This window comes from Anas acuta, chromosome 3, assembly GCF_963932015.1.
Source record: "Anas acuta chromosome 3, bAnaAcu1.1, whole genome shotgun sequence".
In the NCBI taxonomy this organism is placed as follows: domain Eukaryota; kingdom Metazoa; phylum Chordata; class Aves; order Anseriformes; family Anatidae; genus Anas; species Anas acuta.
Window position 1 is genome coordinate 33910872 of NC_088981.1, and position 17641 is coordinate 33928512.

Genomic DNA, 17641 nt, shown 5'->3' on the forward strand with positions numbered 1-17641 from the left:
TAAAAGAAAAAAGCAGCCCCGTGTTGCCTGGAGTAATCACATTCCTGAACTTTAACTTCTTAAAGAAACATGCTTTAAAAGGGCCTTTCTTAGGTTAAAGGCTAAATTTGAGAGTGGTAGCAGCATACCTTGAACTCTTTGTTAGCACCTGTGTGGCAACTCTGACCCACAACAAAATACCAACACGGATCACTGATTTGCTTGTTTTTAATTAAAGCAGCACCTCCTGATTTGTATCTTCGCAGAGAAGGATGTTTTCCATAACTATTTTCTTACAAGCAGAATATATAGATCAAGTTATTAATGCAAATGGTATTCTGACTAATTCTTTCAAAATGGCTGGCACTTTGGATTTAGAGCGTGCATGTACAGGTTGGTCTTCATTTGTATTGTTGGTGTATACTAATTTACATTTAAATTGTTATCCATGTGGAAAGAGGGGGAAGCATGGTATGGTGCTTTCATGTAATGCCTTCAGTCATAAGAGAGACAGTTTACACGCTGTGCCTTAAAAATCTTCCTTCTGCCCAGGGAGGAAATAGGTCGAATCTGCTTTTGATTGTTTTTCATCAGAAGCCTAGTTCAGTTTGTTTGTGGAGGGAGAACGAAGGCACATAGGAGAAACTAAATGAGATGACAAATGAAGCCTGCAATTGTTTAGGATGGTTGGTACTCTACATGCATCTGTATGCAACCTAGTCATGGCTGGAAGGAAGTTAATCAGTTCACTTTCTATTCGGTATTGTCGACAAGGAGAGGTTCTTACAGGGAACAAAAATAATTTGTCCCTTACTTGATGCTGATGGTGATTGTTCAGAAAATGTATGCATGCGATAGAATGGGAAGTATCAAGCTGCTTGGTGGTGACCCCAGCTGAAAGCAATATACCTTCAATCTGCCCGAAGGGATGCCTCAGCGAGGAAGTTCTAATGTTTTTCCTAAAATATTTGTGAATACAACAGATTCACAGTCGGAGAGTGAGGCTTCTCCTGTGAAACGGCCACGGCTACTGGATGACAGTAATGACAGGCCTGAAGAAACCAGTCGATCCAAACAGAAGAGTAGACGCCGATGCTTCCAGTGCCAAACAAAACTGGAGCTAGTACAGCAGGAACTGGGATCATGTCGCTGTGGTGAGTACTGTCTGTCAGTAACCTCTGGCTTTCTACCACAGCGGTGCTCAAATCCATATTAGAGGTGGAAATACAGGGAATCCTTCTATTTTACATCTTTCAAAGGTATCTTAAATAGAAGCTATAACTTCCACTGGTGGCAAAAAGTTATAATTAGTTCCTGTCTGTCTAATTTCCCCTTTAAAATTTTAGCCCTGCTGTACTGTCTTGTCTCAAGAGATCTTAGATATTAATGAATTAAGCTTCAGAAGTCCCTGTAAGGCAGAGGAGTGCCATGCTCACTTGACAGAAGAAACACAAAGCGCATCAGTGGATATGCAGAGATGACAGGTTTCTTACAGAGCTTAAAGAAACATAGGTCAGCACCTACATTATGCATTTTATAATTACATTAGTATTAAAAAGTTGAAACAAAAAAAAAAACTTCTAATTGAAAATGTTTTTCTTCTTATGATCAGCTAAAGAGATGGGGGGGAGAAGAATTGTTGTTCACGATACACTTAATATCTTTCAGCCTGACTTCCGTAGTTGATGACATTGTTCAGCTAATTGAACTGAGGGTGATAATCTCATGCTGGTAGCTAATGTGGGGTTTCATATTAGATACAAAGAATTTTTCTGGAACAGTAAATGTGACTGGATTCCAGAGGAGATGCTCTCTCCTTTATGCAACAGTTGTGCCCATAACTGGTTTATAATGTGCTCATCGGAGCTAGTGATAATGCACATGGTAGTTTTACCTGCCAATTATTTTTTTTTTCATATAGTCATGTATTGAAAGCTCACACTTGCACTTTCTGACCATGTTTGCATTGATACATTTGGAGAATTTTCAGTTGCTTTATCATGTCTCAGCAGGGGGATAATTGCCAAAGGATTTGCATAGGCAGGTGCAATTCACATTGTGTCTGTGCAATGTAGAATATTGTACGAAAATGTTTTCTGAGTAGAAGGCAAGTCCATCTGAGCAAAGTGGGAAAAGAAAGGATTGGCTAAGCTGGTTACAAAGACTGAGATAATGAACTCTCTATTGAATAAGTAACATCAAGTGGAATGATAGAAAGCTGAAAAAAATCTATGTCATCTTTTGTTCTTTTCTTCAATGTCTGTCTGTCTGTAACCATTAGAGATAACTGCTGTATGCTCTTTTGGACATAAGACAGGCTTCATTTCAAACACTGGAGCACCACCATAGAACTAACACACATTCTCTCTGAAGCCACCAAACATGAAACTAATGACTGTAATACTGAAATTCTTATTACGGAAATCATGTCTGGATACTTTGAAGTATCCAGTGAGAAATATATATATATATATATATATATGTATATATGTATGTATGTATGTATGTATGTATTTTAATCAAACTGTAGAAATTCAGTACTATCAATGACAGTTTGGTTTGGCTCTTTCTACTTAGACTTATGGCAGCTGTTTCTGCTCTTCATCTGCTTATGTCACGTATCAAATGAATGGGGTGCCTGCAAGTACCTTACTGACATAGACAGAAGAATCTTCCCTAATATTGGGAGTAAGAGAGCAGTACAAGTTTGGGGAGAACTGGAGAGAAAATGACTTATGTTATTGTATATGTTACATCATTAATCTTTCCTTCACTCTAAAAAATGGGAGCTATGCAAGAGCAATGAAGTTGAAAGCAACTTTTAGAAGTCCTTCCATTGATTAATAATGTTTTTAAACTTTATTAAATAAGACCCTTTTGTCTTGTCAAACAGGGCACAACCTGCTTAAAACAGAGCAGAGAGGGGGCTCATTCTTTAAACCTAAGACTTCATGCCTGATCCTGAGTTATTTGGGAAACTGCAGTGTTGGGTCTACTGTTTCTTGTAAGACCTGTCCAAAGAAAGGTGGTGCTGTTGAACCCGTTCCCTTGATGCTATGGGGAATTTTATGCAGATTTGACAATGCCTCAGGGCCTTGCCTTGAAGAAAAACAATTTACTACTGAGTAGGGAGTTCCAGTAAAGTTTCTTTAATATCAAACTCAACATTTTTCAGCTGTAGAAAGGATTGTTTATTTTTGTGCACGCATACACACATACTTGCAAGAACTCTTTTCATTCTGCTTCCACTCTGTACAAGTTATTAACTGCTGACAAGAAATTCACATCTCATAAATAATGCTTAAGAACCATTGCTATATAAATTGAATGTGTTATGAATTGTGATGGGCCTTTTTGTAGCGTTCTGTGCCTAGAGCAGGAAGAACAGAGGATGTCATTTTCATTAATTTCTAATGAGGTGCCAATTAAAGGCAAGGAAGGAACTCAGAAGGGAAGAGTCACAGAGCTCCCCTGAATCCTGTGCCCTGGGGCTGTCAAATGAGCGTGCTGCCAAGCCTTCTCTGAAAGTTCCAGTAAATTACAAACTCATCTAGAGCGCACACAGACAAATTCAGCTTCCTTTTGATCTTCAAAAGAGCAATTTGTAAGACGAGTTCTGAGCCTTTTCACACAGCGAACTGGGAGAAGTGATAGGAATTGTTAATTGCTGATGCACTTTGCAAGCTTCAGTGAGAAAAAGAAATTTTAAAATGCGTTCTCATTTTGTGCCTCTCTGACTGGGTAACCTTTAAATCAACACTACTAGAACAAAACCAGTTTCATCTGAAACGTTTCTAGATGACAATTACACCAGGCATGTTTTCCAGACAGCAAGATTCTCTAGTTTGGGTTGGACCTTTCAGTAGTTTTGTGTCTTACGATTTATAATGCCTATATTGAAATAATGTATTTATTTAATACTAGCTGTAGCAGGCAATTGGCTTTCATCAAGGAATTACAAGGGTCATATTCTTAAAGTTGCATTCTATTATAGCATTTCCATTGGAAGTGTAAGTCATTTGAAATCGATCAGCTAACCCTTGATCTCAAAATTAAGTCATCAGTTCAGCGATGTGATAAGCAGGCAGACATCACAAACTCGGTTTAAAACTAGGAGCAGTGAATTTGGCAATAAAAGTAGCTATATAACACGTTCCTGGAAATGTAATTTGGACAAGGCAGGTTTTTACACTATATATTTATGGGCCTTATCTTAATTATCTGACTAGATAAATATCGCTACTAAATAAAGTTGTATACATTTTTTAAAGATTCCAAGCTGTAAATTTCTAAGCCATGGAAGCTATTTGCACAGATAACACTGCTTAATTTTATGGCAGAGGCTTAGCATTGTACAGCAAAAAATAGTTCTGGTATCACTTGCTTTTTAAGGGCAAAACACAGAAGTCCTTAGTGGTCTTTAGTAGTGTTGGAATTATGTTAGGCATACAAGGATGTTCTAGGAGCTCATTAAAGGACTTTCACATCTGTCGTGTTAGATCCAGTCGAAGTCAGCAATTAAAGAGAGATGAATACCGTGTGCTGGCTCTTCGGCGGTTTGGTATAGAATGATTTGCTATTTATAGGCCACATCCTAATAGGCATGTCTGTAGCTCAGGCTCCACCTATGCAGAGCTGGGTTTAGTTGTATCTTGCAGTCAATGGAGTGGCCAAGGTAATGTGCCCTGGAAACTAAGTGTATCTATATTCTGGTAGCAGTGCCTTGGAGAGATGTTGCTGATCTGGTCGTGTGCTCCTCTGATAGGTATCTATTTTTCTGTGTTTTTTTTTTTTTTTCTGCCTGTTTTAGGCTTTGCAGTATACAACGTGCTGGGCTTGTCAGAGATGGCATTGAATGTGACTTTAATGCAAACTGGATAAATTCCTTATTAAAGTTTTATTAGAAGTTGGTGAAATGCTTCATCAAGACGTGATCAAAGTGGATAAGATTGCCTTGCTAAAATGGTTTCTAGTTCTAACATGTTTAATAGCAAGGTGATTGCCGCAGCCACAGCTTAGCAGCACAGAAAATCAAAAGATTGCTTGAATAGTTTATAACTCAATTTGTATCAGACTAATTTGTGGTTTGTTTCCCATAAAGTCGTTGCATACAAACACTGACAATTGTGCATCCTTTTCTGAGAGGGAACAGAAAGAAAGGAAAATACAGAAAAAAGGCCATAGTAGTACAGGGTGCACATGCTGCATAGTGCAGATGGCTAGAATGACAAATTCATTTATACAGAAAAAATGAAAGAGAGAAAAGAGAAGCTAACAATTCATGCCAGGTCGTCGCATTAATGTCTACACAGGTATCAATGCACCATGTCCCTTTGTATGTGAACACTGATCATGAGGGAAGCTACTCATAGGAACAAAATTGCAAACCTGATAAGTCATTTGAAGAAAGCAGTTCAAAGGAAAGCTGACCTTAAGGTGATGAGGGACTAAACCTGTTGGAAACACATTTATCTTGCACAAGAGAAAAACTAAAACCAAACTAACATTGTATCTGTTACAAAACATCTTGTATCCTAAGCCATCTCATGACTTAAGTCTGATGGGGTTCTACAGATAATTTGCCACTTGCTGACATTTGAAAAATATATGTATATTTTGTTAGCAATGCAAAGAATTTAGGTGGCATTTACTCATTAATATTTTCAAAGGAGATCGACCATCACAAGAAAACATTATAAATGTAAAAATCTGTAACCATAGAAGGGAAAAAAACAATGCTTTGTTTTTGTTTGTTCATTGCAAATATTTGGCAAACATTTTCTTACCTATTTCAAAAGCTTGTCTCATACATATATACCTATACATCTACACATACATGTACACCCAAAAAGCATAGTCAACATGTATAAAAAAGAGAGTGATGGTTTGTTAGTATGCTTATTTTTACACATCCTTATTTGTATTTCTTATCCGTATAAATATACGGCACCTTGGTAGGCTTCTTTTTCTTGTCACTGTTTAAAAGTGTTACTTCACTTTTGTTCACTCAGCGGAGAGGTAAGAGGGAGATAGGAACAGACAGGCTCCTATCAAGCACTAAGCATTTCTGTTATCCATCAGAAACAAAACGCATTCACGCAGAAGAGATTTTACCATTTTAACAGATACCGTGGCAGCGAGTCTCACTTAGATTCAGTAACAAAACAGGTGGAAGAAAAACAGCTGCAGATTCTTAACTTGTGTAACAGAGCTGCTTGTTCATAAACACAGGAGATGAGGCACTTGTTTGGATTGTGCCAGAATAAATTTGGAATGATTTGATTTACTCAGTTAATTTAGAAATTATCTTCAAAAGGACAGGAAGAAAGAAACAAACTTGAATAGATAAGCAAAAAGAAAAAAATGCTCTGACAATTGCTTGATCTCTGTACAAAATAGTCCAACATGTATTGAAAATAATGCTTCTCTTAAAACTTACTAAAACACTAAATTATGGTTCCATTACTCTGGAACCTTTTTGTATGCAGAAGAATTTGCAATGGTACTGGTAAATTCACTTTCCAGATGGGTAAGGTTTATCTGGTACAAGCCAAAATGTCTTCAGGACATGATTATGTATTGCTATAACAGATGTATAGTACTTCCATGGATTAAAATTAAATACACGCATTGCTTCTGGAGGTTGAGTCAACCCGCTCATTAATAAGTACTAAAGGAAAAATAAATCTTATTAGTAACTGGCGACATGCTATAATTCTGCCTTTGCTGACAAGCCTTGCTGCTGTGACTTGAGATGTGCCATATTCAGCTGACTGATGTTGGCTGGGCACCTCAGCGGTTTGCTCCCAGAATAGTACTTCTGCTTCAGCCACTCCAGGAATGCCTAGCATCTGAGCTTACATTGCTGCAAGCATTTTAAGAGTTTGAATTCAACCTCAAAGGGATTTTTTCTTTTGCTTTATTTTATGAAGATAAATACTGAAATGATGGGGACTAGGAGCTGTTAACTCGTATTGGTCTCTCGCAGTAACACGTGTTCTGAAATGGAACAGTGAAAAGCAGTTAATTTGCTGGCGTGTCGTGGGTCCCAAAGATGGGACTCAGAAAAATGCTGTAGTGTCTTTGTTTCAGAAAAGCTGTCTGCAGATTTAGAAGTGCAAAGGGACTTCATGGTCTGCTTGTAGTTAGGAATCAAAAGATCCCATTTGAAAAGGTCCTGGTATATTCCCCCTGCTTGTTCAGCAAGTGGGGGTTGTGTTGCAGCAGGTACTGATCTTGATTTCTTCCACTGCGCTACCTAAAGATCTGCAACAGGCAACTCCTTTGATTTAGTAATGCACATTGAACCTGCTGGTTACCTTCCTACAGTCTCGATCAATAAATGTAATTGAAATGGGTCAGTTGATCTCTTAAGTCTTCCTTATATAAAACAAGTTAGCAGGTTCCTTGTTTTAAAAAAAAAAAAAAAGTTTTATTTTGCTACTGTTGTAGTAAGTCCTTCAGCATATAACCTTTAGGGAGTTTTTGCAGAGATGGTACAAACGTGAGGTAAAAATAAGAGTTTTGTTAATGTTAGGTCTCTTCTGTCAGTACCCATACTGCGGTAAGAAAAGAAAGAAGCTATGCATAAAGTAAAAGATGATACATTTTTTTTAATTGTCTTTTATACCCAAGAGATACGTGGCCTAGTGAACCTGAACATAAAAATCTAGCTGAGACTACCTTATTTCTAATTCAATCTTTTTCAGTAGCTTTAGGGAAGTAATTGGCTCAGTCTCTAGTTGTTTTTTTCTTATCAGAAAAAAAATGAAGATAAAAGCCACTTACCTGCCAGATGTTAAGGGAATCGGTTTTTGAAGGTTAAAATGCTCTACCTTTTCTAAACAAAGCTCTTCCTTTACACTGATGTTATTTATCCAGCATCTCACAGGCAGGTGTAGCTGCACCAGGACCGTGCACTTAGAAAGCTGCTGGTGGTTGGCAGGAGTCCGCAGCAGCCTCTTCTCAGAAGGAAGGATATGGCCTAGAAAGCATCTCCCTGAAAGTGAATCAAACATGCTCTGTCTGTGTGCTAACAATAGCTACACGCTTAACATGAAATGAAAAGGTTCACCTACGGAGCTGCTCGCAGCCATTAAGTGTTCCTGACTTTTTGAAGTCCTGCCCAAATATGTGAATAAATGGGGCACGGGGCATCCTGCCATATTCTGAACAAGCAGGAGGGCAGGGATTGTTGTGTAAGCCTTTTCAAAAAAAAAAAAAAAAAAGGAGAGAGAGAGGCAGGGGGAAGGAAATGTGCATCATTAAGTCTTTGTATTCCTTTATGGTATAAATACATCTTCTGAATGGAGCCCTGTTTTTCTCTGAGAGGAATTACTCGTGATACAGATTGCAAGAGGGTACAGGAATAAAGACTTAGATGGAGCAGAAGGGGTAATCTAAGAGACACTGGAAGTAAGGTGTAAGTAGGGGATAAAGACCTAAAATAAATTTAATCTAGGTTTAAAAAAAATAAAATAAAATAGAACTGCTCCTCTCCTTCTCTCTAGTGATTTGGCCAACAAGTGGAGCTGTCAGCCTGTGGATCAATATGGTGCAACCTCTAGAAAGCTATTACAACCCAAGGCATAAATAATATAAGTCAGGAAGTATACTGAAAGTCAAACCCAGTACTGTATTCAGCACATAATGGTTTGAAGTCAAAATGTGTGAAGGATCGGGGAGAAGTGTTAGAATTAATACAACACGTACAGTGTGTTACTATAGAGCCTTTCATTATTTAATCCAGTTCTTTATTAGAAGCTGTATCTTTCTTGCAGTTTCATTGGTCCAAACAAAATGATACACATACATTATTAAATCACTCAGTATTGTTTGCTATTTTAATTAAATTACTGGATACACTTTGGCTCTTAATTAAATCCTTAGCTTCTGGGATGAGCATATTAGCTCCAGTGGGCTTGGTGTACAGAGACTTCTAGAATTATTAATACCAATCTGTCTCTTGAAAAAGTCCAACCCTATACACAAGGCCCTTTTACAATGTCAGGGCAGCATCCACCTGCCCTTTTTCAAGAGACACTAGAGGCACTTTTTTAGGATTTCACATTACTCTAAAATGTAAATATTCTGCCTAGGAAACAGATACTTGCATATATGCTCGTATAGGCTATGGAAATAATATATGAGTACTACCATTTGCAATAGTGTTACCTCTTTATATCTCAGTTTTATTGGGTGTCTAGTCTTGGACACCAAGATGCCTTTTTGGCACAACTCTGCTTTCCTACTGTGTATCTCCCAACCTCCCTTCTGTTCTTTGGGTTCATTCTCCCACATCCCACAGGATATAACCTTACGAACCTGGGAACGATAGGCAAGGTGGGGTGTTGCTTCAGTTTGTTCCTGGGCACACAAACTTAGCAGTCAATGTTCCTTTTATGAATATAGTGGTAATATTAAGTCCTCCAGAATGTATTACTTTCAAGATCATGTGATTATTCAAAAAAGGAAATTCTTTACACCTACATAACATGTAACTTTTAATTTTGTACAAAACTCTCCCCCACTCCCCTAAGTTATTTGTACAGTGGTGTTACCTGTCGGGTACTGCTGTTGGGGGCAAAGGGTTTGATTTAAAAATTGTCTTGTTAAATTAAACCAGTTTTTAGCTTCAGTGCTTTAACAACTGCATAAGTCTCTTGAAAAATAATAATTTATATCAAGTTGAAAAAGAAGGATAGATTTCCCTCCCACCCTTTTTAAAATAGCTTTTTTGCTGGTATCGCTTCCAACAAATTAAGCTAACCTTCCAGTTGGAAGGGACGGGGGAGATGCATAAACATTGTTTCGGGGATAATTACACTCTTTGGGGAAATGATGTCCAATTACCGTGAGCAGTGCTGCAGCAGCATGTGTCACTGCGTGAACTAATCTTCTCTGTTGGTTAATCTGTGTGATTTTGCTGTTTTGCCTAATATCCCATAGATATGTTTACCTTTTAAAGATACGTTAAAATCTATTCTTGCACTTTGTGTGGTACACAGACTTTATGTAGAAACCTGCATATAGGCTCACATGTACCATATTAGATGATACATCTTCAGCAGAGAATTTTTGCAGTGCCTTCATCTCTTAAGGCTACAAGGTGCTTTTAAGTTATGTTTGAAACTCTGTTGATTGGAATTTCAAATCAGCAAGAAAGGTAAAATTTCTTAGGAAGTACATGAAGAAGCCAAAGCATACAGTGTACAATTCTGTACAGGAATGTCTATGCCATTATTGAGGCTACTTTGGAAGAATCTCTGTATAGATCTACACAAATTGTTTATTAAATAAAATTTGGAAATGGCCTAAGCTGCAAATTCTGGTGGTTTTGAGAGTTTGACCGGGGAATTAAATTTATAAATGCTGCCAGCATGCAGGTAAGATGGTTTTAAAGTTTTAGTAACTCTGGTGTTGTGTGGTAGTATTGACCTTCTTTTCCTTTACCTGCCATTGGTAGCTTCTTCAAACAAATTGGAAAGGGATTGGTATGGTATGTAAGAGAGTCTTCAAATGCAATGAGAGTAAATGTCTAGCTTGAACAAGTAAGAAGATTGATAGTTGGTGGTAATCAGAGATTTCATCTTTTCATGCCAGCAGTTATATTTTTGTATCTGAATGGCTTGGATCTTTCTAGAAATGCAGAAATGTACCTGTACATAAGTGGGGTTCAGTTTTCGTCAGTAGATGGATCTGCCATATTAAGTATATGACACGTACTGTATGGAAAAGTCTAAATATGTTCTTCATTCTTACAACAGTAAGAATGTGAGGCAGTTATTAAAGGGTAATTGTGGGAGCACGCAACTACTTCTTAGGTAATATACAGCAAGATCTTTCAAATAGGGACACTGCTGAATGTGTTTAAGCCACTTTGTAAATATGTAAGCTTCGTAAATATTTAATAATCTTACTTGGCATTTCCACCACTTCTCAAAACATGCTCACAAATAAGAAATCAGTTTTCCTTTAGCATGTTGCTGAATGTTTCATCAGTTAAGATCAAGACCAGAATCTTGGTGGGGGTGGGAAGAGTTTCCTTTCTATTATGTTGCTATTCGAGTAACGGGGATCATTAGATTTAACTGTATGTTCTGTAACAGTATGGTGTTCTGCAGCAGTGTGTTAGAAGAGACTAGGACATCACACCTGGCCAAGTATCTCCACTAGAGTACTCCCACCATGTGCTGTGCCTCTCTGGTGGTTTGCGGTAGTCTGCTTAATGGGCATTTGTGCCATGGTCCAGAGAGTCTGACCACATTTTGTTGAGGTTACAAAGAGAAAAAATTAAATATATATTAAAAAAAAAAAAGGGACCCTCCAGAATTACAATTTGGTTTTGTGTTGTGAATTATCATGCCATTTTGTTTAATTGTTTCTGATGCTTCATGTATTTTGCTGATATTTTAACAGTTTCCTACTTTCAGAATTTGAAGACAAAGTTATGAATTGAATTCAGGTTTCAGTTTAAATATTTTTCTTACCATCAATCCATATTCTAGTCTTGTCAGTGCTCTTGAAAGTAAGAGCGAGGAAAATGCAGTCTGGTTTTGGTATCACCCCTACCCAACAAATTAGGTTTGTTGTTCTCTGGCAGTCTTAGACTTCCTTTGACTGATGTTTTTTTGCACGTCCTATGCAAAAGATTCACCTACAGGGTTACATGTAAGGCAGAGCTGATGCGCTCGTGGCTTTAGCCGTTGATGCTCTGGTGATGAAATGGAAGTGAATTTTTGATGATCAATCATGAAGTAGTTTCCGAGGTACCTAAAGGAACTTAAAGGATTTGGTGCACTAAATAATGTTTTCCCAAGATGTTTGCATTAGTGGCCTGAGGTGTAGATGATTCATAGTCTACTTCTAACATCAGAAAACAATTGCAATTCTGTGAGATGTATTATTGCATTTACTAGATTGACATCTTCTGTGGTTGAAGTGTGAGTCTAGCATATTTTGGTTGATGACTACGGTAAACTAACTTTAGTTGGAAGATGGATTCCCTTTTCCAGTGCTCTTTTCCCTAGCTGAAAGTTATTTATTTTGCCTTTTAGCTATGGTGTGGTGAAAGAAGCATTTCTGCAATAAAATCCTTTAGGAGAAACAGCCCATATTTGATATCTTCCAATAATGAACTTAACAGTAAATATACCGCAAGAGCTCATTAATCTAACTCTCCTTTATAACAATAAAAAGCAGACTTCTCAGGACACAAAGTTTCATCTCTAAATCTGGGTTGATTTTAAGGATCAAAACAGAAGCAAATATATTGACCGCCTGTCCCAGTGCACATGAGTTAATAATTTAACTGTTGTAAAAGCTGATGGACCTGAGACTAGACAAGGCATTAGTGCACATGCAGACTGCAGAACGTCCACCCTAATGTCTAGACGAGAGAAGAAGCCAGGAATGAATAGAGCAGTTATAACTTAATTGAAGAAATCCGCTCTAAACTAATGAAAAAATGTTCCAAACTACTGTTATTCAACTAGCTACCATGTAGCACTATTCAAATCCTCTAAATTCTAAATAAAACTTAATAAATAAATAAATAAATAAAAGTTCCAGTCTTCAAAGTCACTTAGGCATTTGGTATAATGGGACTAAAGATCTGAGTTCTGGTTTAGAAATGAGGCTTTAGAAGATCCCTATTGCTATTTTGAAAAGAATAAACTCCTTCATTAAGAACAGCTAATATATGCAAACCTGTCCTTAGTGATGTTGAAAATGCTTGGGTACTCTTTCATTTATTAGGTATTATCAGTTCTAGTTAGCTATTCATATTTAAATAGATACGTGAATAGCAGGTTTAGATCATTTAGTTGCTGCAATTAGAAATATTTTTCCCTCAGACTGTAAATTAGCAGGATCAAAAATGAAAATCGCCTGTCATTCTTTGGGCAGTTATTGAAATTCTGTTCAGGAATAAGGAAATATTTGATGAACAGAAGAAATAAATAGCATGTTTCATCTGGAATGAATGTAGTATACGGTACGGCTTTTCCTGTATGAGAACAGGTACTCTAAGAAGAACTGAAAGGTGTTTGATAAAGATATGACAAAGTAGAGAATAGATAATATTTTCTTGTGGGAAGCAAAGTAGAAAGGAACATCTTGAAGCTACTGTGGTCTAAAAAGGGCTAGGAGGCTTTGTAGAAGGTGAGGAGATGGTGCAGCTGAAAGGCTGTGTTCAAAATTGATAAATCGTCTTCTAAATGTATTTCCTTAATAGATTTGTTGAACTTGTCAAAGGGGTCTTACTGAAGCTGTGCAGGGGATTGTGTATATATTCGGTATCTCCTTTAAATCACACTAAATAGCATTTCTACATGTGCTTGTTAACCAAGTGGAGAGGATCTGTAAAATAAATAAATAAATAATCAGGATTTGAAACCAGCCTTTACCTATTGGGGACTGAAATGACTTCAGCCCGATCCTTATCTGCAGGATTTCTTGCATCTGCTTCTGTCACATCCACTGCAGATAAGGTGATGGACTTAATCGATTTTTGAGCTGATCCAGTCAGGTGTTGATGTGTTCTTGTACCTACAGTGGACACTGGTTCAGTAATTTGAAATCTTATTTCAAAAATAATGAAGGGAAGCCTTCGGTCCTTGCTTTCTGTAAGAGAGAATCGAGTGAAAATGCCTATTCAGCATTGAAACCAGAGTCTGAAGACATTTTCATTTTGACAATCAAACCTTGAATTTCTGGCACCTCACGGAAGATATTCATCACGTTTCAGTGTGGTATGACCAGATTGAGATTGAAGTAGAGGCAATGATGACAAGGAGAGAGTGTTATCTCAATTCAGTCTGCATCACATCTGTATTCCTGAACTTGCACGTACCGATACAGAAAACTTGTCTTTTTTGCTTTGTTTCTAGAACTGGGTTTCAAAATCAGATAATAGACATGTATTTTTGTAGCTGGTACTATTGAAACAAAGAGCAAAGATGAAACAATTTTTCTTCAGTTGTGTATTTTTTTTAACATAATTCTGTATGTGATACTTTGTCCTTTTCCATTTTCATAACAATGGTATTAACATAAAGGTAACCTGTTGTTCTCTCATACAATTGATGTTTTGTAGTTCAGGATCTTGAAATATTTTGCATACACAACAAACACGTACAGCTATATGCATAGACTCTGTCATTCACTCATTTTTATTCTTTTCCATCTCTCAAATGTCATCCCTTTGTGGCTTTAATGTCTTTTGAGCATTCAAGGAGAGGCAGTAATGTAAAACATTCAGTGGGAGGCAGTGTGATGTTCTTTGCACCCATTATTTAAGAAAACTATTGCGGCATATGCAATAGCATACCTCATTAGTGTGACTTGGGCTTTGAATTGTGTTGATAAATATGCAAGAAAATGCAGTAAATAATTAGATATTTATTAATGGCATGTCAGGAAAGTAAGTAAAAACTTGATTTTTGAGAACCGAGTGATGCCTCGGTAGGCAGTACCTCCCTTCTGAGTCAGGTAAGATCCTGCCACTTTCTTCAAGTCCTTAACTTTGTTTTTTGTTTTTTTTTTCCCCTTTCCATGGTAGGTTATGTGTTCTGTATGTTACATCGCCTGCCTGAACAACATGACTGCACATTTGACCACATGGGACGTGGGCGTGAGGAAGCCATTATGAAAATGGTGAAACTGGATCGGAAAGTAGGAAGATCTTGCCAACGCATCGGCGAAGGATGTTCCTGAGTGCAAGACTGCAACCAAATGCTGTTCTCTTAGTTCACTAATGTTAGCCTTATTTAGGACAAAGTCAGCCAGACACCTTGTACTAGGCAAGTTTCAGACTACAGCCAATCAGTTTCCTTTCTTTAGCCAACCGTCCTGGTACTGTAGTTTAGGGGATGATGGTGGTTGAAATTGATTTCTGGCTGGTTACTAAGGTGCCTGCTAGCCACCGTATAAAATTAAAACATGAAGAAATATTATTTTTTGAGCATGGCTAGTGGATTTAAACAAAACAAGAAAAATCCAAAGGCTTCTGTTATTGCTGGAGTCACTGTAAAAGCCTTACGCTGGAAACATTCCAGCTGCAGAGTTAAAACAAATAGTTGTGTAGAAGCTGGTGTAAAAGTTTGCTATGCACATGGCTTTCAGACAAACTGTTTAATGTGCAGCCTTTCACCTCTTCACTTCTAGTTAATCCTGAGGAGGTGAAATACTACTAAGAGCAGCAGCTGCTGCTGCTTAAGCCCAGAAGACCTGACTGGTCACTCGTGCCTTCATCGCGTGTGGCTTTTGAGTTAGGCAGTGTCACCAGCATCAGGGATTCTGTTGGGGTAGGAACATCTTTCTGGTTCTTCCCAGGAAGCCAAAAAGAAAGGGGGACAGAGATTCTTATGAAAAATTTTTATATCTATCTTACTATAAGGAACCTATCAGGGTTTTTTTGTTTTATGTTTTTTTTTCTTCTCGGTTAAATTATGATCTCACTTTAAAGCCAACTCCATCCCAGAGCAGTAAATGGTGCATACATTTTACATGGCATCCACAGAGATTCTGAGTCGTGTGAAGATTGCACATACATTGAGCAGTGCAGCCGTTCCCACCGGCCGAAACCTGATTGGCTCTCGTTTGCCTTTTGCTAAGTGCAGGTATCTGATAATTGATCAAATAAGGCTAATTCACAGCACAGTAGCCATGGCTGGATTCTACAGACTGACTTTCTGTAGCTAGACTTATATATTGGGGAAAAAAAAAAAAAGGACATTTTGTAGCAAACGGAATTCAGTAACAGTATTGGGGAACAACCGGTGAAACACCCTGTCAGATTGAGTTTGTATTCCTCGCTTCCAGAGTGTCAATGAGATAATCAAATGGGCTTCGTCAGCCCTGTTTCTATGCAGCTGAACGCTCTCATGAAAATCTCTGCCCGCATCTATTGCAAAGCAAGTATAGCAAGTGAACGTGAGAAGCATTACGTGGAGTAGGATGTTTTGGCTCTGTTTAGACCTATGGTTCCGTATTACGGTATGTCGCATTGAGCTGAGCTGAGCTGAACTGAATTGCACCGGTCTCGTCAGTTCGTGAACAAAAAAAAAGCAAAAATAATATTCAGCATGTCTCCTGCTGCACACAGGGTTACGCAAGTAAAAAGGATTTGTACTCACGTGGCCCAGCTAAATCCCGAGTGAATTTCCCAGTCCATTGGTAAGGTATTAACAATCAGGTAAATGTGTAAGAAAACCTGAGGGAGGAAAAGATTTTGTCTCATCTTGAATACTGGGCAGACAGAAAACATCAGAGAGGTGCAGTAACAAGTCACTTGAAAAACCCCAGTGTTTTGGGAGAAGGTTTGTATGAGTCATCCTCCATTCTACTTGTCGCAGGTAACTAACTCCTTATCGGCCAAATCATATTATTACACTGGTAGAAGCATTTAACAAGGAGAACTAATTGCAAAACCAACAACGAACAACAACAACAAACCACATCTCCACACACATTCAGCATCTGACTGTATTAGCATAAATTAACCACGAATCAGAAGTGTCCCATCAGTAGAAAACACAAGCTATCCAAAAGGCAAGAGTTTTTTTTAATTATTATTATTATTGTTATTATTCAAGAATATGAAACCAGCAGCAAAATCATCTGTAATGTGTTGCATTTTCAGGAAATGGTCCTGTTGAAAGGGACTGTCCAAGGATATTATTTACATTTGCCGTGAAGAATTTATAAAAGCATGGATTTCAGCTGCTGCTGTGAAACGCACTTTCTTTTCCTACAAAACCCTACTCATAACATTTGATGGGCATTCTGATTGATACACGAGACTTTTCTGCATTAATACTGAAGATGCTATTTTGTTCCTCCTTAATATTCTCTTTAAGCTTGTTACAAGTGCACAGATGGTTTCAAGGTGGCTCTTGTGAGAACACTACTTAAAAGTTCATGTGAATTATGGACAATGTTCACTTTAAACAAACAAGTTGGGGACGGGGTTGTTCCTTTGCAGTATCTGTTCTGTGAAGTTTGTTAAACGTAAAGAAAGCTTAAGTTCTTGTATCTTAAAAGAAGATCTTATTTAACCCTTTTGTGTTCTAGATTTACTTACACATGTAGCCTAGAGCTCAGTTTTAGTTTAACATTGTGAAAATATTAAAAGAATCTTGTAACTTTATTCTTTTTCCTCCTGCTAAAAAATTAAACCAATCAGATTAAAGTTTGAATTCCTTTCTGCCTATTCCAACAGGTCTTGCTATTTTGCACCATTTCTGCTGCAAGCTCATGTAATAAATACGAATGGGGAAAATGCCAATGTTAGACCAGTGACTTAGAGCTGAATTTACAGTTGGTTGAAGATGAACAGGATTTTCTGCTGGATTAAAAGGGGAGGACGGCGTTTTTGCTGTGTTCAAGTTTATTGATTTATTTTGTAAGCAAATCTGGCTAAATCTACTGTAGCCTGAGTATTGGTCAGCTTAATCATGAGGTTGGATACAGCAATCAAATGAACAAGTTGTTCTTGCTCTTATCGAGTCAAATCTATACAGTGCACTGTGTGATTGGCATGGAAGTTTTAAAACATCCTACATGTTCTTTCATACATTTTGGCAACTTCTGCACCTACAGTAGCTGTATTCCAAATCATAGTGGGCTGTATTCACAATGGGCAACTAGAGGAGTAGCAATA

The 17641-nt window shown here is 37.7% G+C and overlaps 1 protein-coding gene across 2 annotated transcripts in view; it reads left to right on the forward strand.

Moving 5' to 3' along the window:
• Nucleotides 1-17197, forward strand: part of ZFAND3 (zinc finger AN1-type containing 3) — a 132330-nt gene extending 115133 nt beyond the window's left edge. For both annotated transcript variants that reach the window (XM_068676571.1, XM_068676572.1), the window contains 2 exons: nucleotides 963-1133; nucleotides 14540-17197. In XM_068676571.1, coding sequence (XP_068532672.1) covers nucleotides 963-1133; nucleotides 14540-14694 — 326 coding nt within the window. In that variant the 3' untranslated portion in view covers nucleotides 14695-17197. The remainder of the gene's footprint in view (nucleotides 1-962; nucleotides 1134-14539) is intronic.
• The last annotated feature ends 444 nt before the right edge of the window (nucleotides 17198-17641 follow it).